General features: G+C 36.3%; 1 protein-coding gene across 3 annotated transcripts in view; it reads left to right on the top strand.

The window, feature by feature from the left end:
- LOC150104888 (STAGA complex 65 subunit gamma-like) overlaps positions 1 to 24,964 on the top strand; it is a 134,749-nt gene that overhangs the window by 93,936 nt on the left and 15,849 nt on the right. For all 3 annotated transcript variants that reach the window (XM_090395405.1, XM_090395406.1, XM_090395404.1), the window contains one exon: positions 22,337 to 22,521. In XM_090395405.1, coding sequence (XP_090251531.1) covers positions 22,337 to 22,521 — 185 coding nt within the window. The remainder of the gene's footprint in view (positions 1 to 22,336; positions 22,522 to 24,964) is intronic.

The following is a 24,964-nucleotide window of genomic DNA, read 5'->3' as shown; positions in this document are numbered from 1 at the left end:
CTCATTCCTGCATGCTGAGCTCTTTCCTAATATCCTCGTTTTTAATATGATATTGCCATTGATGCCATCTGTTCATATCCCCCCCCCAATCTTTCTCAGGACTCTCATATCTGCGGTCTCAAGTCTGGTCAATGGCTAATTATTCTTTTATTCCATATAAATTTATTCAGTTGACTTCCTACCATACCAGCTTTGTTGATTCTGTTGTCTATTTCCATATGTAATTTACCATCTTCAATAAAAATCGTGCCTAATTAGCTGAAATGTTTTACTTATTGTATAGGTTCCCATTCACAATGCAGTTGATATTTTTGATGTTTCTGCCTATTTTCATTGTCTTTGTCTTTTTAATGCTGACCTTCATACCATATCTATTACAACAGTTATTCACTTTAGTCAGGAATCTTACATACTTGTAGCGGATTTATTTAGAAGTATAACATCATCCGCATAAAGCAAAGAACCGACATTAACATCTCCAATTTTGATATCTGGTTTAATGCCACTTTACTTCATAATGTGATCCATACAGATAATGAATAACAGAGGGGATAATGTACATCCTTGTCTGACATCAGATTTAACATTAAACAATCTTCCTATACTTCCTTCAATCCTAACTGCTGACTTACAACTCGAATAAAGACTAAGTATTGCTTGATATAATGCCCCATTAACACTATATAGCTGTAGCCTTTCGAATAGCTTCTCTCTTGGCACCTTGTCATGTGCCTTTTCCAGATCTACAAAACTTAAATACAGATCTTTGTTATATTTCCATGATTTTTCAACTATTTGTCGTAGAGTGAAGATCTGATCCTGACAATCTCTATTTGGTCTGAATCCAGTTTGTTCTTCACCAAGCTTATCTTCCACAATCCTTCTCAAGTGTTTCTCAAGTATACTTGCATATGTCTTACCAGGAACACTCAGTAATGAAATGCCTCTGTAATTCTGATATTGTTTTATTTCCCTTTTTATACATGGGTACTATGAGAACTCTACTGCAATCATCAGAAATTTGTCCCTCTGTCCTGGCTTTCTGAACTATGCAATGCAGCCACTTTAAGACTTTTATACCTCCATACTTGAGCATTTCTGGTTGAATATCATCTACTGCTGTGGACTTTCCACATTTCAGGCTTTTGATGGCTTTTTCTACATCAGGTATGGTTATGTACTCCTGATGCATGCCTGTTGAGTGTTTTTTACCACTGTGCTGTCAAATTCATCACTGCTTGTTATAATTGCACTTCGAATAATTGCATTTAGCAATTCGAAGTAATTACTCCATACTTCAAGGATATCTTTTTCTCCTGTTTTCATGTCACCTTTATCATCCCTAATTTCTTTTACAGCACTTTCCTCCATTTCTGAGCTTCTTCAAGAACCTCCAGAATATCTTGCCACTTTCTTGATATTTATTTTCTATGTTTTTACCAAAGTCCTCCCATGACTTTTGTTTAGCTAGTTTTACACAGTGTTTATCTGTGTAAAACTAGCTAAGATCCTGAGCAGAAATCCAACAGGTATTTGCCATTATTATTAGCTTTGCTTTTTTTCTCCAAATTTTCTCAATATATTTTTGTATGTCTGACAATCATTTCCTTCTTTGCTATTTAGATCCCCAACATGGACCAACTTTTCCTTTTTCATTGGTCAGTTGCTTTCTCTAAAGCCTCAAAAAATTCCTCCACTTCTACCTTAGTAGAACCTTCTGTGGGACCATAGGTAAGTCCAAATAAGTCCCATTGTCGAGTTTTCCATTCTCATATTTGCCCATATCACTCTACTTGAGACTGCCTGCCATTCAAGAAGATTAGCCTTGTTTTTTGTGTTGAATACTATTGCTATTCCTTTTCCTTGATTGTCATTGCCTGAATATAACATTTTGTATTTATTGCTCAGAAAGATCTCACCAGTTTTTGTCTTTTTTGTTTCAGTCGCCCCTATGTTGAGTTGGGGGTGGGTTTTAGCATTTGTTCCAGTAGCTGACTTTTTGCTGTTTGCCCTGGTTCCCTGGCAAAAAGAACGGGGGCCTTGTTTAACCGGCGAAGCCCCAGCTGGCATGAAATTGTCATGTTGTACCTCATTTTTTTTTATTTTGGTTTAAGCCAATAAGAATACAATTTGGCCAGCTAAATCCCAAATTGCCAGCCCATCCTTGTTCGTTCAGTATCCTGGTTGATACCTAACAGGGTGCACCATGAAAAGGTGAGGATTGGATATTAGGTCAGAAGCCCTGTTCGGTTCTCTGCATTCCTTTAAAGGCTATGTGGAGGCCTCCTCTCAGTTATATAGCTTTGATCCTTAAGCACCCCATCCTTTACCCAAATGTAAATAAAGTTTATTCATGAAGTATCTTCACAGCTTGACTACTTTATAAAACATGCTACTGACTTCACATCATTTGCCTCAATACAAAGTTTATAAACTTTGTGCTGAAGCAGTTGTCCACACAAACTTTGCTTTGTGTGGACAACTGTGGACAATTACACTTCCAAAAAAATAATTTTTTTGGAAGTGTAATTTACTTTGTAACCAAGTCGTACACCTAACTTTAAGCCATAGTATTTTAATAATTCCATTATATACCTTTATGTTACTTCATTCATTCATAAGTTGCATCAGTCTTGGGACTAGTAGCTCAGCAGTAATTTCCTCCATTCCACTCTGTCATTGGCTTTCTTCTTAACCTCCTGGTAACTCCTCAAACACGTGCTGTCTTTGACTTGGTCAAGAAAGCTTTTCCTTGGTCTGCCTCTTCTTCTTTTCCCCTCTATTTTGCCTTCAGTTATTCTTTTCACAAGTCCATCATGTCGAAGTATATATCCAAACCACCTATCCCCTCTAATTTTGGTCAATTTAATTAGAGTTCTTGTTTCGTTTATCTCTCTCAGGACTTGTTGGTTTGATTTTTTTTTTCTGTCCATTTCATTTTGTTCATGCGGCTCCAGCACCACATTTCAAAAGCCTCCAATCTTCTTACATCTTCTCTGCCTAGAATCCAGGTTTCACATCCATACAGTGCAATGCTCCATATCAATGTCTTTACTAATTTTTTTTTTCAATTGTAGGTTGAGTTTTCCTGTTAAAATGCTTTTCATCTTAGAGAATTGGGCTTTTGCGTTGTTTATTCTTGATCTTATGTCTTCTCTTGTTCTGCCATCTTCTATTATTAGGCTTCCTAAATATTTAAAGCTTTTCACTTGTGTTATTTGTTTCCCTCTGATGTCTGTATGCTCTATATTGATAGGGATTTTGCCTGTAACAATGATTTTAGTCTTATCTGTGTTGATTTTCATTTTATATTTTTCAAGGTTATTATTTAGTAATTCTAGCATTGTTTTTAACGTTCTTCTGTTTTCTGCTACAAGGGCTATGTCATCAGCAAATCTTACACATGACTTGCTCACCATTTATCTTTATGCCACTATTTATTTTATCTTTAGTTTCCTGAATGGCCTTTTCAATATATAAATTAAATAAAAGTGGTGAAAGTATACATCCTTGTCTTACTCCACTCCTTATATTTATTATTTTCTCCTTATCATTGATTTTAATCAGAAACAGAAAGATTACCAAAACAAGCCTTAAAGTACAAGCGATTAGGAAAAAGAAAACCAGGACGTCCTCTTAGAAGTCATCGTCTTCAACGATGACTTCTAAGGCCGGAACAGGCCATACTAGGCCCTAAATCCTTGATATGTATGATGATGATGATGATTGATTTTAATCCGTCCATTTTGATTTTTGTAAATTTGATAAATTATTTTCCTTTCCCTCAAATCTATGCCGATATTAGTTAGACAATTTAGGAGTATTTGCTGGTTTACTTTATCAAACGCTTTCTCTAAATCAAGGAAGCAAATGTAAGTATTTTGACTAAGGTCTAATCTTCTCTCTATTATTGTTCTTAAACAGAGTATTGCCTCTCTTGTTCCTTTATTCTTTCTGAATCCAAATTGGTCTTCATCCAATAGACAACCTATTTTTGAGTAAATTCTATTTTGAATAATTTTTAGCAGAATTTTGCTAACATGTGGGATTAAAGCTATTGTTCTAAATTGGCTGCATTTGTTTGCATTATTCTTTTTTGGTATTGATATTATGGTTGATTTCATAAACTCCTTCGGTATTTCTCCTCTATCATAGATTTGAGCTATTAATTGATAGAGTAAGAGATAGAGCAGTTCTATAGGAATATTGTCTACACCTGGACTTTTTCCCTTACTCATTTCGGACAGTGCTTTATCAAATTCTTCTCGCATTATTGGGGGTCTTAGATTATTTTCATTTTGATTTTCTATGCTGATATCAGCATCAAGCTTGTCGCCATTATAGAGATTTTCAAGATAATTCTTCCATTCCATTAATATATCGTCAGATTCTATTAGTAATTTTCCATTTTCATCTTTGATGGCATTGTTTTTGCTGTTCTTATTAAATTTGAAAGTTAGCTTGTTAATTTCTTTATAGGCTTTCTCTATGTTTTCTTTTTTAAATAATTCATCTATGTTATTACACTGTTCTTCCAGGTATTATTTTTTGGCTTGTCTACATTTTCTTGTAATTTGATTTTTAAGATATTTGTATTTGGCCACATTTCTTCTTTAACAGCATTTTTATATTTTCTTTTTTCATCCATAAGGCCAAGTATTTCATCTGTTATCCAATGTTTTCTTTTTCTGCATTTTTCAATAATTGATTTGATGAATTTGTAATTAATTCTTTAATCATATCCATTGGTTTTCAATATTATTCTGACTATTTATGTTTTCTGGAATGTTATCAGTTGCCTCTTGGTATCCTCTCTTTAATTTTTCAAGGTTCCATCTTATTGGTTTGTATCTTTGGATTTGTTTCCTATGTTTCAGTTCTGTTTTCATTAAGACAAGGTTATGGTCACTACTAATGTCAGCACCTGGATAGCTTTTGCAATTTTTTATTTGGTTTCTGTATCTTTTCTTGACCAATATATATAATCTATTTGATATCTATTTGAATCCCCAGGTGCTTTCCATATGTATCTTTTTTCTTTTTGGAACTTGAAATAGTGTATTTGCTATAATTAACTGTTTTTGTGTACAAAATTCTATTATCCGCTTGGTGTCGCACTGATTTGATCGTTGGCTTGTCGAGAGCTCCTGAAAAGATTAGTAGTATTTTGTGTTAACATTGGCAATTTTACTAGAATTTTAAGTAGTATTGTTTGCTTTTTGTTTCTTGGTGTGTCTGCAATTTTTGTGTTTTTCTGTTATTTTAAGAATTATTTTTAAGATAAGATAGTGTACATATGGCACCGATAAAGAAAAAAATGGCGGCCAGGTCGCCATGTTTGTTTAAGAGTTTTGATGTAAACGAATTTGTGCAATGTGCTGTCTGTGAGATGTATGCTTTGCGAAGAGCGGTGGGAGTCTGGTTAGAGGGTGATAGTGGAGTTAATATGTGCAGAAAGTGTAAGGAGAATGAGGATCTCAAGCGTGTTTCGGGTGGCGAAAGTGATATCGTTAACGATAGTCAGAATGTAGAAAATGGCGGTGTGATAGAGAATTGCGTGGTAGTGCCAGATAGGTGTGAGAGCGTCGTTGAAAGTGTAAATGAAGGTAGAAATACAGAACGAATGGATGATTTGATTGATAATGAAAATGGTGAGATAAATACGAGTAGTGAAATTGCACGTTTGAACGGAGCGATACACGAGCAAAAAGGCAACTGGAGCTTATGGAAAAATGTGTGCTGAACCTACCGACTAATAACCGGCGAAAGTCTGTGACGACAAATAATAGAATGTTCGTTAACGTCAATAAAATGAAGGAGCGAGTGCTGTATGGAGATTCGCTATTAAGAGGTGTGATAGTTGAGAATTTGACGAAGTCGTACCAGCCGGGTGCGAACATAAAGGACATCAGCTAATCTATTCGAGTGCAAAAACAGAGGGTGAAAGAGATGATAATCGTGGCAGGAACAAATGATTTGAAAGAGAACAAAATGGAAATGATAGAGGATGTGAGGGAATTACTTGAGGTAGCAAAAGAGAAGAGTGAGAGAGTTAGGATGGTGAGTATTTTACCGCAGTATGACAGTGAAGTGTTTAGAAGGAGGGCCATAATTGCCAATGACTTTATGCGTGGGTTATGCATGGAGAGTGGTGTGGAATTTGTGGATGTGTGGAATGAGTTCGATGGGCGAACAGATCAGAATGGGATAGTTAGTATAAGGCATCAAAGTAGGGATGGGACAAATGGGCTTCTGCAATTCATTTACACTAATGCCAGGAGTATTAGGAACAAAAAGGAAGAGTTTTTGGCCTTGGTTGGCACTTCCAGGCCACAGGTTGTTGGTATTAGTGAAACATGGCTGACAGAAGATGATAAAGCTAGTGGGATTGAATGCAATGGGTATAGCGTGTTCAGGAGTGACAGGGTGAATAAAAGGGGGGGGGAGTGTTATTGTTGATAGCTGATGAGTTGCAGCCAAGGAGTATAGAAGTTGAACTGCAGGATAGAGAAAAGAGCACATTTGAGGCTGTTTGGTGTGAGATAGAATCTAGCAGAACAAAATATACAATTGGGTGCTCCTATAGACCAGGTGATGGGATGGTGGGGATAGTATGCATAGGCAAATAGAAGAAATGAGTGGAAGGAGGATAATTATTATGGGTGATTTCAATTATGGTAACATTGACTGGAAAGAGGAGAGGGCACATGGGAGGAAGGAATTGGATTTTATGCGGTTATTAAGAGACAACTATCTGCAGCAGCATGTAGTGGAAAATACTAGGGGGCAGAGAGTGCTTGACCTAGTAATTGCAGCTGAGAATGTGGCTGTAACGAACATGACCATGTTGCCACCAATTGGTGAGAGTGACCATAAGGTCATGACTTGGGAGGCGGCTAAGGAGTGGAATTTACAATTAAGACAGGGTACATGTGAAATTACCGGGCTGGTAATTATGACAAGCTTAGGTGTGTGCTTGGCTCAGTGCCATGGCATGTAAAACTGCAAAGGCTGGATGTTGATAGTGCATGGGAGGTGGTTAAGAAGTGTTTGCAGGAGGCAATGGTTGACTGTATACCAAGAGTCCGAATAATAAATCAAGTAAGGGTTAAATGGATGAATAACACGATTAAGCTTGAGCTGCAAAAAAAGAAACAATTGTGGAGGGAATTTAAGGAGAAAGGTGACCAGCAGGCGCAGGAACAGTATAAAGCTCAGGCCAGGATGGTAACAAGGGTGGTAAGAAAAGCAAAAGCGGATTACGAAAGAAAATTGGCCATGCAGGCTAAAGAGAATCCCAAACAGTTTTTTCAATATGTTGCAAGTAAAAGGAAAAATGTTCATGGTAGAATGATCTTAAAAAATGCTGAGGGTAAGGAGGTAACCGAATCAGTCGATATAGCGGAATTACTGAGCGAGCACTTTGCAAGAGTATATCATCCAGGTGGTGACATTGCAGGAATGGAAGAACCAACAGCTTATACTGGAATTGTGGTGAATGAAGTAGAGGTAACTAGTCCATTACAGAACCTCAATGTCAATACATCTGTGGGATTGGATGGTATACCAGCTCGTGTCATACATGAAGCGCTAAAGAATTGTCAGTGCCCTTGACCATTTTGTTTAATTTGAGCCTCAGGTCTGGGTCAGTCCCAAGGGGGGTGGAAAGAGGGGAAAATAGTTCCGCTGCATAAAGGTGTTTCCAAGGCTGCTGTTGAAAATTACCAATCAGCATAACAGGAAACATTATCAAGGTCTTGGAGAAAATAGTCAAGAGGAAAATACAAGATTGGATAGAAGAAAATGGGATACTGTATCGGGGACAGCATGGTTTTGTGAAGGGTAGGTCATGCCTCAGTAACTTGCTCACGTATTATAACACAGTCACGGCTGAACTGGATAAGGGTAATGGGTTTACAGTGATTCTACTGGACCTTGACAGGATAAGGCATTCTAAGGCCTTTGACAGGATACCAGATGGAATTCTAATCAGTAAATTGCAGCATATGGGGATGGATATAGGGTTGGTGAGATGGATAGGAGGGTGGTTGACGGAGAGATATCAGAGAGTGGTTTATTCAGGAGTAGAGTCCACAAGATGGCCTGTGACTAGTGGTGTGCCACAAGGATCTGTTCTTGGACCACTACTGTTTAATTTGTTCATTAATGATATAGGAAAGGATCTGAGAGGAACAGTTCATTTGTTTGCGGATGATGCAAAGTTGGATAGGGAAATAGTGAATGCAGATGACGTTAAAATTTTGCAAGATGATTTGGATAGATTGGAGGTCTGGGCTAAGGAGAATGGATGTCAATTTAATGTGGCAAAATGTAAGGTTATACATTTTGGGGTGAAAAGATTAGCAGCAGTTTACTACATTGGTGGAACTGTACTCCAGGAGATTGATGAGGCCAGGGATTTGGGGGTGTTGGTGGATAGGGAATTTAGAGGGCACATTGCAAAAGTGGCCAAATCCGCTCATCAAATCACTTGGTTGCTGAAGAATACATTGACAAGCAGGTTATTGTTCCTCTGTATCGAGCCTTGATAAGACCCCATCTCGACTACTGTGCCCAGATTTGGTCACCTAGGTTTCTTCTTGATGTTGACGAAGTGGAGAGGATCCAGAGGCGAGTGACCAAGATGATAGCAGGTCTGTGGAATGAACCTTATGAGAACAGGTTGAGGATTTGTGGGTTGCAAAAATTGGTTGATAAGTGGAGGAGGGGAGATATGATTGAGACATTCAAATTACTGAAGGGTTTCTATAAAATTAATTCAGAAGATATTTTTGAGAACAGGGCTGGTTGTGGGAGGACTAGGGGACATCCATGGAAACTGGGCAAAAGTGTGGTTAGTAAAGGTGTTAGAGCTGGGTTCTTTACTTTTAGAGTGGTGATGAGTGGAATGCACTCCCAGAGTCTGTGGTGGATGCTGTGACAGTGAATGAGTTTAAGGCGAGGTATGATAGATGCTGTATGAATGTTGAATAGTTGTGATGAATATGATTTGGGGCCTCCCTCGATGAGTCTAATGACTCCCTGGAGTTGCCCGTAATAATAATAATAATTGCTTTCCTCTTTCATTCCTACATCAAAGACCAAATCTTCCTGAAACATTATCATTGCTCTTTTCTCCTACTATAGCATTCCAATCTCTCATTATTAATGTATTGTCTCTGTCTTTAAAACTGCTCCAGATTTCTTCTATTTGTTCATAAATTTCTTCTATTTCTTCATCGCTATGTTGTGATATTGGCATGTAGACCATTATAATATTGAGGTTTACTGGTTCATTTTGAATGCTTATCGCCATGATTCTGTCACTATAGTTAATTATTGTAGTGATTAACTTTCCAACTTTTTCATGAAGCATTAATCCAACACCTGACTTGCCCTTCTTTTGTCCTGAATATATTATCCGAAATTCTCCACTCCAGAAATCACCCTGTCCCTCCCATTTTATCTCACTAATGCCCAGAATGTCTATTTCAAGTCTTTCCATTTCTTTTTTCACATTTTCTATTTTACCTGGTTCTAGCAGTGTTCTTGCATTCCATGTTCCAACATTCAGCTTATTTCTTGTCTTCATTTTTGAATAAGTACCAGGATTTCGTTGGCTGTCGACCTGAGAAACCCGGTTACTTCTCCTGCCGGGCATGACTCCTTCAGTGAAGGCTCCGTTGCCAATCTTGATTTCATTTTTGACTTCCATTGCTGCTTTTACTTGGGAATGTAATGTGGTGGTTTCCCCTTGCCTTCCACATCGCAGTATTGTAACATGTATGCTACAGGAGGTTAATACAAGTAGCGCTGCTGCCCACTACTATAACTATTACTGGTTAGTTGAAAGAGGAGGAAACACCCCTAGCCCTCGAGTACTCTAATAGCTTCAGGGAGAATGGAGGACCTCCTCCTGGGGTTAGTAAGCAAGAAAAGAGACAGACAGAAAGTTTTAAGTAAAGAATCCTCATTAGGAAGAATGTTAGTATAAGGGTAGAAGCAGGAAGTGGAAGAGTTAGAGAAAAGTATGACCAAAAGCTTTGAAATAGATCATACTTAGCTCTTGGACCCCGGGTTAGCCATGCCTGTGCCTGCAAGTCGCAAGCCCCATGGGGAATTATTATGTTACTTGTATGTGTATAATATGACTTCTGCATTAATTCAACCTTTATCTTTCTGGGGCTGGGTGGTTATCCTATCTATAATGCATAGCAGTATGCATGTCTATGTGGATGTGTGATTTGCATTATTGAATACAGGCAACTGATGTGAAGTCTGGAGTTATATATACAAAATGACCTAGTTGTGATGATAATTCATGCACAAAATTTATTTGCTTACACTTGGCTAAACGATAAACAAGAATATAATTTCTTGGCAGGTAATTACTTTGTAACCAAGTGAAAAAAACTTTCTATACTTTTGTGTGCATGTAGCATCATTATCCTCATCAGATTACTAATACATACCCTCGGGGGGGGGTATAGGATACTATCATAGTTCTACATGAAAACATTACATTATTACTAACATCCTATTGAAAATTTGCCTCCAATTAATCTGTTATCTGTCAAGACTTTAATATTATCAGATCTTATATTTCATTCTTGTAAGTTGCATCTTACTGTATCAATCCACATAGCTCTTTAATATGATCCCACCATTGATGCCATCTGTTCATTTCCCCTTATCTTTCTTAGAACTCTCATATTAGTCTTTCATCAAGTGTTTCATTTCTCTTTGCTCTCAGATCAGTACATAAAAATTGGTTTGATCACTGTCATATATATATATATATATATATATACAGTAGCTGACTGAGTGATTTGTCTAATTTCTCTCTTTCTCCATATAAATTTATTCATTGGTTTCCTACCATACCATCATCATCAAATTCCTGACATGTACCCTCAAGGGGTGTACAGGATATGATAGTACTACATGAAAATTTTACATCATCACTAACTTCCTATCTACAATTTTCCTTCAAATCAGTCTGTTACTTGTCAAGACTCCAACATTATCAGATCTTATATTTCTATCGTCTAAGGCACTTTGTACCGTATCAATCCACCTATATCTTGGTCTTCCTCTGGGTCTTTTTCCTGCCAACCTGGCAGTGAACAGTTGTTTTGCTAATCTTTCCTTGCCCATTCTGTTTAAGTGACCATACTGCCTGAGATTAGCTCTGCCAACGCATTCCTGGATGCTAACAATGTTGTTACACCCTGATAACTTAAGAATGTGAAAATTTCAGTTATCATGATGTAAAGAGAAGAAATAAAAACCCTGTATAGATAACTAAGTAAGCAAGCTTGTTTCTAAGCAGATATCGTTAAGAGCCTTTGAAAGTAACGAATACAAAAAATTAAAAGAAAGAAAAATATGCTTGCATCCGAGTGGAAAATATAGCTGAAATTGTTTGTTGAACTAAATAAAAAAAAGAAGGGAATTTTATTACAGTTGTGATATGATAAAATAAGGTTGAGTAAAGCAAAGAAGATTAGTCATAGGATTTTGTATGTGAGAGGCTAGTTTTTACACTTGAAATAAGAGATTAAAGATTCGAGTTAATTCTTAGAAAATTTTGGAAAGGGGGTTAATTTAGTATAGATGACGTAGAGGTAAGCTTAAATAAAAACTAAAGCTCAAGGTCATAATTCCCGAATTGAGACTTCGTCACGTGTCAGTAGTGCGCACACGGACCGCATGATGTTTTGGCAGAAAAACGCCACTCTAATTGGTCAGAGAAAATCGACTCCAGTAAGAGGAGAAGAAAAGAAATTGAAGAAGGTGCTGGTAGGGGGTCATCGTATAAAAGGGTTAGGACCCCCCCCCATGAGGCTTTTTCCTCTGAGTTTTCTTCACGAGTCTTCGTATAGGTCTCACGCAGTTTTCCTGTGACGGGTTAGGAGTTTTCTCCATCCAATGGGATTTCGATTCCATGTTCCTATTGTAAGAAATGAGGGACGCCGTTTAGTTAAAAAGAAAGAAGATAATGTCAGTGTGTTTCATCATCCAGTGATTGTAACAAGAGAAGGAAAAATCTATAAAGAAGTCAGAGCCCACACGGTGAGTTTCACAGCCATAGAATAGATGATCCTATGTATGTCCTTAATTGAAGCATGTAAGGTAAAGATTGTGAAAGCCCATCTTAGTGCCAAAAGAACTTAGGAGTGATAAGTTATAGAAGAGTTCATCCTAGGAAATTACAATCGGAAAAAGGTAGAAGACCAAGTCAAAAGGTACTGTAAAAACTCTTGTCAATTCAAATCATATGTAACTGTAATCATTGCCTGAACAGTTGAAGGGATTAATGAGAATTATACTAGGACTTTAGTCAGACTGGAATGAGAATGAGCTTGTTACTATATGTTAATAAGTATTCATGTGCCTAGAGATTTATGCATGTACATTGTATTTTATTTAAGAGTTTTAAAGGTCAAAAGTGTGTATTAGCTCAGCAAAAGGATAAATATAATCCATATTGTCTTAGTAAGAAAATTAGAGTAACTAAATATATATGTCCTAGAAAATACAGAATTATAGGATGATCAGATCATTAAGGGGTTAGACAAAAAAAGGTCAACTAGTTCTAGAATTATACATGTATGTATGTATAGAATCTGTTATGGCGATATGATCACAATTCTTATATAGGATCTTAACCTAATACTTGTATTTAGCTAGTGTTAATTTGTATTATATTTTCTTAGTATTGAATTGGCTTTTATTTGATAAAGAATGAATTGTATCATGTTTAAGAGTTCAATAAACTTTTGTTCCTTAAAAATACAGTTGTCTGAGATTGCCACTCAATGCACCACTTGTAACAACGTACGAACCTCATCACGCGGGGGAAATTTTGCTAAGTTACGAGATACAGGTCACGACTGCATATTAGGGATGCTTAAGGGTCAAAGCTGTATAACTGAGAGGAGACCTCCACATAGCCTTTAAAGGAATGCGGAGAACCGACCACAGCTTCTAACCTAATGTCCAATCCTCACCTTCTCGTGGTGCACCCTGTTGGGTATCTACTTGGATACCGAACGAACGAGGATGGGCTGGCAATTTGGTATTTAGCCGACCAAATTGCATTCTTAATTGGTTAAACCAAAATAAAAAAATGATGGTACAACACGACAAAATTTCATGCTGGTTGGGGTGTCGCACGGTTAAACAAGGTCCCCGTTGTTTTCGCCAGGGAACCAGGGTGAACAGCAACAAGTCAGCTACAGGAACAAATCTGAAACCACACCCCAACTCAACATCACCAGAGTTAAAGATCGGTACTATCAACATAAGAAGCCTGAATGGCAAAGAAATGGAGCTAGCTGAGGAATTAGATAAGTACCAGAATACCATAATAGGGGTGACTGAAACAAAAAAGACAAAAACTGGTGAGATCTTTCTGAGCAATAAATAAAAAATGTTATATTCAGGCAATGACAATCAAGGAAAAGAAGGAGTAGCCATAGTATTCAACGCAAAATACGAGGCTAATCTTCTTGAACAGCAGCCAGTCTCAAGTAGAGTAATGTGGGCAAATATGAGAATGGGGAACTGGACAATGAGACTTATTTGTGCCTATGGTCCCACAGAAGGTTCTACTAAGGTAGAAGTGGAGGAATTTGAGGCTTTAGAAAAAGCAACTGACACAATGAAAAAGGAAAAGTTGGTCCTTGTTGGGGATCTAAATAGCACATTAGGAAATGATTGTGACACATACAAAAATATTTTGGGAAAATTTGGAGAAAAGAGCAAAGCTAATAATAATGGCAAATACCTGTTGGATTTCTGCTCAGGACATGAACTGGTTATTACTAACACCATGTTCCAACATAAAAATGTGCACAAATTCACATGGAGAGAAGAGGCAAGGAATAAGAAAGTCTCATTGACTATGTTATTGTTGATAGTGATGTTTTCTCCTTGATCACTTCCAATTTGAAATCCTCTGGACACCCGAGTGTCCAGAGGATTTCAAATTGGAAGTGATCACTATTTAGTCTTGAGCAGGATAAAATTGAATTTCATATTGAAAAGAATAACATATAAGAAAACACTGATTGATTCAGCCAGAGAGGCATGTGGTGAGGTTGTCTTCAAGGATAGAAAAATCAGAACTCCATGGTGGACACAGGAAGTTAAAGAGGCAGTGAAGGAAAAGAAGAAAGAATATCAAAAGCTCCTGGCAAATAAGTCAGCTTGTGCTCTTAGAGAATACAGAGACAAATGTAAGAAAGCTAAACACTGTGTAAAACTACATAAACAAAACTGATGGGAGGACTTTAGCAAGAATATAGAAAATAAATATCAAGAAGGTGGCAAAATATTCTGGAGGTTGTTGAAGAAGCTTAAGAATGGAGTAAAGAGTGCTGTAAAAGGAGTTAGAGATGGTAAAGGTGACATGCAAACAGGAGAAAAAGATATCCTTGAAGTATGGAGTAATTACTTTGAAAAACTGCTAAATGAAACAATCAGCGATGACAGCACAGTGGTAAAAAAACACTGACCAGGCATGCAGTCAGGAATACATATCCATACTTGAAGTAGAAAAAGCCATCAAAGGCTTGAAATGTAGAAAGGCAGCAGGAGTAGATGATATTCGACCAGAAATGCTGAAGTATGGTGGTATAAGAGTCTTACAGTGACTGCACTGCATAGTTCAGAAAGCCTGGACAGAGGGACGAATTCCCGATGATTGGAGTAGAGCTCTTATAGTACCCAATATATAAAGGGAAATAAAACTGCATGTGAGAATTACAGAGGTATTTCCCTACTGAGTGTTCCTGGCAAGATCTATGCAAGTATACTTGAGAAACGGTTGAGAAGAATTGTGGAAGAAAAGCTTGGTGAAGAACAAGCTGGATTCAGGCCAAATAGAGGCTGTCAGGATCAGATCTTCACTTTACGACAAATAGTTGAGAAAGCATGGGAATATAACAAACATCTGTATTTAAGTTTTGCCGATTTGGAAAAGGCATATGACAAGGTGCCAAGAGAGAAGCTATTCAATACACTGCAGTTATATGGTATCAATGGGGCATTATATCAAGCAATACTTAGTCTTTATTTCAGTTGTAAGTCAGCAGTTAAAATTGAAGGAGGTACAGGAAGATGGTTTAATGTTAAATCTGGTGTGAGACAAGGATGTACATTATCCCCTCTGTTATTCATTATCTATATGGATCACATTATGAAAGAAAGTGGTATTAAACATGATATCAAAATTGGAGATGTTAATGTCAGCTCTGCTTTATGCAGATAATGTTATACTTCTAAATAAATCCGCTACAAGTCTGCAAGATTCTCTGACTAAATTGAATAACTGTTGTAATAGATATGGTATGAAGGTCAGCATTAAAAAGACAAAGACAATGAAAATAGGCAGAATCATTGAAAATGTGAACAGATGGCAATATCATATTAAAAACGAGGATATTATGAAAGAACTTGACATTGTCAGCATCCAGAAATGCATTAGCAGAGCTAATCTCAGGTGGTATGGTCACTTAAACAGAATGGGTGAAGAAAGATTAGCAAAACAAATGTTCTCTGCCAGGTTGGCAGCAAAACGACCCAGAGGAAGACCAAAATATAGGTGGATTGATACTTTACAAAGTGCCTTAGACAATAGAAATATAAGATCTGATAATGTTGGAGTCTTGACAAGTAACAGACTGATTTGGAGAAGAAAATTGTAGATAGGAAGTTAGTAATGATGTTATTTTTTTCTTGTAGTACTATCATATCCTGTATACCCCTTGAGGGTACATGGCAGGAATTTGATGATGATGATGATGATGACTGCATATTAGTTTCACATTCAGACATATTTTGGTAATTGCTCCTTGTTTTTGAATTTTATATCTAAAACTAAATGTTCTGAAAAGCGCAGTATATAATAAATATTTAGGGACACTAAGGGGAGAAGAAGTTTGAATATTTGTATTTGGGTGATATCTCGTATATAGATAAGATTTGGATAAAGACAAGTATAGTTTCACATTTAAGGATAGTTCAAAGCCTAATAATCGTAAATTGGGACACAACAATGTCAAGTTTTTTTCTAATATCCTCATTTTTAGTATGATATTGCCATTGATGCCATTTGTTCATGCCTCTAATCTTTCTCAGGACTCTCATATCTCTGGTCTCTACTCTTTGGTCAAGTGTTTTACTTCTGAGAGCTATTAATTCCATAAGTTAAAATTGGTTTGAACACTGTTTCGTATACAGCTAATTTAATGTTTTGACTGATTTCACTCTTATTCCATATAAATTTATTCAGTTGACTTCCTACCATACCAGCTTTGTTGATTCTGGTGTCTATTTCCATATTTAATTTACCATCAAAACGCTACAGTTATATGTCAGTGGAGGATTATATCAAGCAATACTTAGTTTTTATTTGAGTTGTAAGTCAGCAGTTAGAAATAAAGATAGTACAGGAAGATGGTTAAATGTTAAATCTGGTGTTGTATCATTGTCTATGGTTATATCGATGATTCTTTAAGATTTAATATAGTTGTTTACTTAATCTATCCTTCTTACCTAAAACCTTACTCAATCAAGTCCTGTCATTTGCGCCAAATGTTATCGTTCGATTTTCTTCTTTATATATTTTTATCATTATTATTGCCTTTACCACTGCTCTCTACACTCTCCCATAAGTTATTTCCCTTCCGGCTTCTATAATAGTTTTCCAATAAGTTAAATAAATCAGCTATCACTCTCCTTTTCTTAAACAAACTATGATTCAGGCCATTCCCAAATTTTGTCACGTGTAGTCCTTTCATTCATTAGGGCTTTGTCTAAGTATGGGACAAGGCCCTAAAACGTTGTCCTCTGAGACAGTCTGCCTGTTAAATATTGATGAATTTATTTTTTTGCTGTGCCAGCCAATACAGAGGATAGATAAGATTCTTATCCAAGGTGGCTATCTCAGAGTAATACACAGTAATAAAATCTCAAACACTAATCTAACTATTCTCACTTCTCTTTAGTTTTACATGCAGTCGTGGCTTGAAAGATCAAACTATATTCATATGTCCCTCCCGCTAGTTTCGGTAGTAATTTTATGAGTGGCTATTTGAATTCATAAAATCGGCTGGATTCAGGCAAATGATATAAAACATATTTATTAAAGCTTAAGAGACATACATGAATAATATAAGGTACATGATTAACTTAATCACCTTCCTAGCAATTTCTGATATCAATACTAACACTATAATACATTAATCACTCTAGGGTCACTAATCATATCTCACAACACATCTAAGTTATTTCACCTACAGATCCCTTCTAATGAGACCTTCTTCAAACAGAGACAGGTTACTGCCAAATGGGATAATCACTAAAGTTCTCTACAACTTGTCCATTCACAAATTAACCTATAAAGTCTCTCATATCTTTAATTGGAAATCAGATACTTTAACATTCTACGTTACCATCCCATGGAATGACTTTCTGTTCCGTCTTCAGCCTTGTCTGCACATCAAGGCACAGTTGTGGGTTACCGTTCTTCGGGTCACATACGATAGCAGCACGATCAGGTTCTCCGGGACGATAAGGTGGTGTACCTCTCTGGTCTCTGGAACCGCAGGAACACATCTGTATCGTCGGTCATGCAATACAGCTTAGCTAATCTGTTATGAAGAGATAGCTAGCCTTACCTTGCGAACCTCGATAAGCCTTTCATGACTTCTACGGCCGACCCGGAATCATCCTGTTGGCGGAGACGGAGAGCCAACATCCAAGAGCGCAGGAACCAGGAACGAAAAGGAAAAAGCCTTGTGTGGAGGGAGCTTGACTCTTATATTTTCCCTCTCTTTCTCAGATATTCTCGTGCTTAGCTATGTTGTTTACCGCACGGCATTCATTCACTTGCATGTGGCGTTCTTCTGAGAAAGCGTTCTAACTTCGCTTTCCTAATAAATTCTCCTTCCCTTAGGCCATACATTGTACTGGGCAGCTAAAGTGTGACCTTTGGACTATAGCTTATACTCAACTTGCTTTCACACAATACATAGAATGGGATACTCTAATTAAATAATAACCTTAGATAAATCCCTTTATTTGACTCTGTACCAAACTGGTTAAGTCTCACATTTCTTAAACTAAACATTTCTTCAGTTTTGCTTTAAATTTTAATGTACATTTCAAATTCTATGCCAAAACACAACATTTTTCTGCCTACAATTAAAGGTAGTTGTTCCTGAATAAATTAAATTTTAATTTTCAATTTCTGACTATTCAGGACACAACACTGGTGTCCGACAAGGATGTACATTATCCCCTCTGTTATTCATTATCTATATGGATCACATTATGAAGGAAAGTAGTATTAAACCTGATATCAAAATTGGAGATGTTAATCTTAGCTCTTTGCTTTATGCAGACAATGTGATACTTCTAAATAAATCTGCTAGAAGTCTGCAAGATTCCCTGACTAAATTGAATAACCGTTGTAATAGATATGTTATGAAGGTCAGCAATAACAAGACAAAGACAATGAAAATAGGCAGAAACATTGAAAATATGAACTGCATTGTGAATGGAGAACTTATAGAACAAATAAAACATTTCAGCTACTTAGGCACAATTTTTAGTAAATTTTTAGTATTAAATATGGAAATAGACAACAGAAGACAGAAATATAAGACCTGATAATGTTGGAGTCTTGCCAGGTAACAGATTGATTTGGAGGAAAATTGTAGATAGGAAGTTAGTAATGTTGTAAATTTTTCATGTAGTACTATCATATCTCCTGTACACCCCTTGAGGGTACATGGCAGGAATTTGATGATGATGATGATGAAATTGCAATTTCCATTTCTAACGAAATTGCTTTTCTTTGGTGCTTTTTTTTTTCTCCATTGGGCCAAATTAAATCTTTAAAATAAAAATTAGTAAAATTTAGACTTATGATAATGAAAAGCAAACACTTATTCACATGCAAAATTAAACTTCACGGACACTCGGTGCTTACACTTTACTCACGTTACGCCAGAATGTGCAACATGCTGTTCATTATGTACAACGGTACATAAGTTTTGAAGTTATGCACCGCATAACTTCAAAACTGCATAAAAAGAGACCCGAGTGTGTGTGTGTGTGTGTGTGTGTGTGTGTGCGTGTGTGTGTGCGTGTGTGTGTGTGTGTGTGTGTGTGTGTGTGTGTGTGTGTGTGTGTGTGTGTGTGTGTGTGTGTGTGTGTGTGTGTGTGTTTTAAATGAAAATTACTTATATGACTCTATAGCCATTGTAATATATAAAATAGCAAATTTATTTCCAAAGGCACTACCAGTTTGATCCTTCTAGAACAGTGCTTCCCAAACTTATGGATGTAAAGGCCCATTGGAAAAATTAAAATATTTCATGGCCCCAATCGAAAAAAAAAAAAATCTTATTTCAGACATATATTATTATAATATTTATCGTATTTATATTCAATACAAAACATAAACAATCAATTGTAACGTCTCTGTATTTTCGTTTCCTTATTAGAGTACGTATTTAAGTATGATCCAAATTGATCCAGTCTTCTCTATATCCTTCTACCTAAATTTTATATCTTTCTCCTTAATGTATAGCCCGGGTTGACCCCTAGGGATATTTCCTCTTCAGAAACTGGCAAATTTATATTTTAACTGTGCCAGCCAGCTTCCTATAACAGGAATATAATTCAGGACTCAGGGAAGTATTCCTAGGTTTTAGGCATATACGTTAATCTAAATTCACATGCGAGTATATAGATCTCGGTTCCTTGAAGTCGTGACCTAAGATCTAATCTCTATTATATAATTTTCTAAACTCTTTCTCGCTATTTGGTTCGAATTTTACAAGTGGTAGTTGACACCTCGAATTCAGGCAAGACTCAGATTCAAATAACAAAACATGTTTATTAATATTAAAAGATAGGTACATTAAATCTTGTATCTAGTTATCAAAACTTCTGAATTTCTAGCTAAGTTAATGTCTTTTGCTTATCTATACAAACTGTTCAATACTAATCTGACTTTCTCACATAAACTGACATGCAAAATCATGTAATACAATGGATAATTTAAACAATGTTACACTCAAGTCAAGTTCCTTCATTCACATCTACTTTAAATAGATATTTCTCAAATCATTTCTCTCTTAGTTAAGTTTACTCAATTAACAAAGGGTTTTCACTATTTCAATCATATACACGTTACAGATTTATGTTATACAATTCTTTGTCTAATAGAATTGGCTATATTAATTACTCTATCCTATCAAAGTTCTCTAAAATTCCTCAGTCTTGCTTTATCAAGACACATATTCTACCTTCAAACAATCTCAAGATATAAAACAAAAGAATCTTTACTTTACCAAGTCCCTTCATCTTGTGGCTGAGTTGTTCCGTTCTCTGTTACCAGACACAAATCAAGAAATGGCTGTTGCTACGAGCTTTCTCCGATTGCTCAGGTGGGTCGTTCAGCATTTGACACCATTCTGCATGAACTGTTGATTCTCGTATGGATCTCCATGATACCTTTCAGTGTAGGTCATGAATACGGCCGGCTGTCGTCGACATAGCACCCTCGGCTTGTCCTATCTCCGATCACTCGTCGAGAGACCTCGATCTCCAAAATCTCTGAAGAAAAACAGGAAAAAAGCCTAGAGCTTGGCACGTATTGCCTTAAATATTCTTTCTCAGTGTCCTCTTTTTCTGTATTTTTTTTGCACGATCCATAGCTTATAATGCCCTTAGGTTGACCCCCCCCCTTTGCTTTCCCTCCTTGCTATTAGGTGCTGTTTTTGAGGAAAAGCTCTTATGTCAGCCTTCAGCGTTTCAACAAGTACTTGCGGCTTAGATGTGACCTTTGATCCTATTAGTCATTTCTTACCTAGCGACTTACGATTTTATGATAGTTTGATAATACATAAATTAAGCCATTATTCCTTTACATGAAATGCTAATCTGACATTATTCTTGATTTTTTGCTTTCCGTTTTACAATAAATAAATTCCATTATTTTACACATTCTGATATAAACTTTCATATACAATAATTTAGGTGTTTCTCATCTTCTACTGGTAAGCAGGTATTATGCAAATTTCTTTGTTATTTTGTAAAGCTTACATGTTAGATCCTGAATGAATAACTTGTCAAGAAGTTCTCCATTCAGTATCTAACAGAATATAGCAAAAATCAAATGCAAATATTACATTTTTAGCATCCTACATACACATTTGTGGCACACTTAGTCTTAAAACATTTGAAATTTGTTTTCATTATTTCACGGTCTTCGAGGGGGCCGCGGCCCACAGTTTGGAAAGCGCTGTTCTAGAAGACTTCATCGGGTGCATAATACATAAAACATTACTTGGGTACATCACCAAAGTTCTAAATTATTAACGGATTGCTCACTGCCATAGCTGAATAGTAGAGGAGTAACAATCAGAAAAGTTGTGGATGCAGTTGACATTAAGGTGAACAGGATTTAGTGTATTTTCTGTTGGTTCTAAGATTTTTCTTTCATATTCATCATAGCATTTGTAAATGATTTTGGATCTATCCCAGTTTATTCAGTGTATAGTGGATTGATGGTTATTGAGATAAGAAGAATTAAGAGCATGACTGGATAAGACCATGGCCCTGGTTCTGATATCTTTGAGATGTTCTTCGTTACAAAGCTCGGTTGATTTTTCTGTTTGTCCATAATATGGGGAATTACAACCACATCAAAGAGGTACACACCTGGATACTTCAAATTGCTATGTTTAGGTTTTATTGGTCAAGGTTTTGTTAAGGGTGGGGGGGAATAAGGTATGAATCTTACATTTTGTGAGGATTTTTGCCAGTTTGTTAGAAATAGAGTTGATATATGGAATGGTGGTGTAATCTTTCACATCATTACCTTCTTAGCATGGTGTGTAGGAGGATTAAATAAGAGTTTAGAAATCGACTGTTTATGATAACCATTCTTCTTGAAAAAAAAAATATATATATATGCTGGCCTAGGCTGATTTCCGATTTTCTTTCACCTTCATACATTCATTCATATAAGCGAATAAACACTTCCCCCAAGCTGGACTGATCTACTACCCAGCCCTCCAGCAATGGGAGAGGCCTTCACCCTGTAGTAGGTAGAAAAACCAGCTGAATATCATCATATATATATATATATATATATATATATATATATATATATATATTATTTATTTATTTGTTTATGTATGTATTTATTTATTTTTTGTGACTTAATCTGTAATGTAATATTACTAATTTAAACTGCATTATAAAACAGTTTCCTTATTTCATCTTTAATGTATATCTTGTCATTATTTAGGATGCAATGGAACAGGTGTTCCATGAAATTGGACTTGGCAGCGTGACTACATTACATCATTTTTATCAGAACAGAATAGTAGGTTATCATAATCATATTTTAAGAACATGTCAACAGCTAACTGAAGAATATGAGAAACTTCGGATTCCTGAAGCAAAGCCTTCAGAAGATGCTAAAATAATTAAGTGTGTTATCTTTTCATATTTTCTTAATATTTCATAGTAGTTATTATTTAAAAATTGTGTATCATATATACACTGTTGCAAAAATTTTAGCCCCCCCCCTCCCCTGTGCGACTGTAATTTTTCTTGAATATCTTATATCAGGAACAGATTGGGTAAGTGCAAAATATTGTTGTGGGCAGTCATGTTAGCTATTAGTCAATTTGCATGATGTACAACTAGGCCATTTGAGATCAAGTGGCTGATGTTATTAAAGGATAAGAAATGTGATAGTGAACAGCAATGCTCTTTTGGGATGGTATACTGGTAGCTTATTAAACATATTCACATATGGATGCGATACATTTAGAAATTTGTAATATTCTGTAAATTTTTACACATTTGTCTAGTATTCAAATAAGCTTTGTTATTTAATGAAATTTGCATTTTTACTATGCCTATTGTTTAGATTTAATTTGAAATGACTATTTTTAATATTTTAAATTACTTTCATCCTGGTGTTTAGACTTATACGTTGATTCTGTAGCATTGTATATTGTATAAAGAAATTAACAACATAGACTTGATAACTAAAAATATTTAATTATTACTTCCTATATTTCGCTGAAGTTAAATCACCATCTTCAGGGATTTATACAATGATATTAAACACATGCACACTTGTTACCCTTCAGTAACAAACATGGAACAGGAGAGATACAGGAAGACCTAAAATCCTATAATTATGCCACCTGTTGGCTTCGGTTGGGTGTTTTTGGCTGTTGGGCTGACTGTCTGCCGATGAGGTTTCCATAAGATGGAAAGTTTGATACAACCATATTTGTTTAAGCTGGGATGTTTGTTGGGGTCAACTATTGCCAAGAACAGAGAAAGGTGGAAAGAACTGGAGGAGGCCTTCTTCCAGCAGTGGACAGAAAACGGCTGAAAAGAAGAAGAAGAAGAAGAAATTGGTAAGAGCTGCAGTAGATTCGAGGAAAAGCCTCTTAAACTTAAATTTGCTTTGGTGGAGAAAGGTGGTGTTTTTTTCCACCAACTAAAATCCTACAATTCAAGATCAACCCATATTTATGGACTTCCAAAAATCCATAAAGAGAATGTATTTCTATACGGAATTTTAGATGATATAGACTCACCCATCAACAATCTAGCTAAACATTTAGCCAAAGTGCTTTCCTGTACTAACTACTGGCAGTTCCTTATCACATGTCAAAAATTCAGCCCATTTTAAGTCCAGTATACAAGACATCACACTCCACCTAAATTCTCTCTGTCTTCTCCTTATTCACATTCACAAATGTCCCACTAATTGGATACCGTGGCACTTGTCCAAACAGAATTTCCTCCAGATATCTTAGCCCTGTTTCAGTTCAATATGAACTTGGGCTATTTTGTTTGGCAAGGAAAATTCTACAAACAAATCGAGGGTACAGCCATGTGTCCCCCCCCCCCCGCTTCAGCCAACTTTTTCATGGAGACATTCGAAAAGAATGCTCTAAATTCCTCATCCCTTAAACCCACTATTTGGACAATTTGTTTGTAATTTGGCCAAGTGGCTGCGACACCTTACTCACTTTCTTATTCCATTTGAATAGCCAACATCCAAGGATCCAATTCACAACAGAAACAGAAAGTAATAACAGTCTGCCCTTCCTAGACACCCTAGTTACAAGACAACCAAATGGATCTCTGATCTTCACAGTCTACAGAAAACCCATACATGCCCACAAATAGATATATCCATCAACATTTGCATCATACCCCCCCCCCTACAATTCAGAACTATAAAAACCTTAGTCCACCAGGTAGAATTAATTTACTCAGATAATACTGCACCGAACACAGAACTAACCTGCATAAAAAACACTTTTTTGGCCATTGGCTACACCTCCCATGAAATAAAATTAATTACATATCCCCCCCCCTCCCCTTTCAAACAGATTACAGCAGATCCATCACCATCCCCTGCATTTGTGGCATCTTAGAATGAGACTTATTTGTGCCTGTGATCCCACAGAATATTCTCCTACAGAAGAAATGGCATTAGGGAGGGCAGCTGACTCAACGAAAAAGGAAAAACTGCTCCTTGTTGGAGATCTAAAAGCAGAGTAGGAAATGATTACCAGACATAGAAATGTTTTGGAAAATGTGGAGAAAAGAGCAAAGCTAATAATAATGGTAAGTGCCTGATGAATTTCTGTTCAGGTCATGGACTATTTATTACTAATACCATGCTCCGACATAAAAATGTGCATAAATTTACATGGATGGAAGATTCAAGAAATAAAAAATGTCTCATTAACTAAGTTATAGTTGATAGTAACACATCATCCCGCTGGTTCACATTATGAAGGAAAGCGGTATTAAACATGATATCAAAATTGGAGATGTTAATGTTAATGGAGATGTTATACTTCATAAATCTGCTACAAGTCTGCAAGATTCACTG

This window comes from Typopeltis vanoorti, chromosome 7 (genome assembly GCF_054136105.1).
Source record: "Typopeltis vanoorti isolate ZY-2024b chromosome 7, IOZ_Tvanoo_1.0, whole genome shotgun sequence".
NCBI classification, from domain to species: Eukaryota; Metazoa; Arthropoda; class Arachnida; order Uropygi; family Thelyphonidae; genus Typopeltis; species Typopeltis vanoorti.
This window is presented reverse-complemented; position numbering and strand designations above follow the sequence as displayed.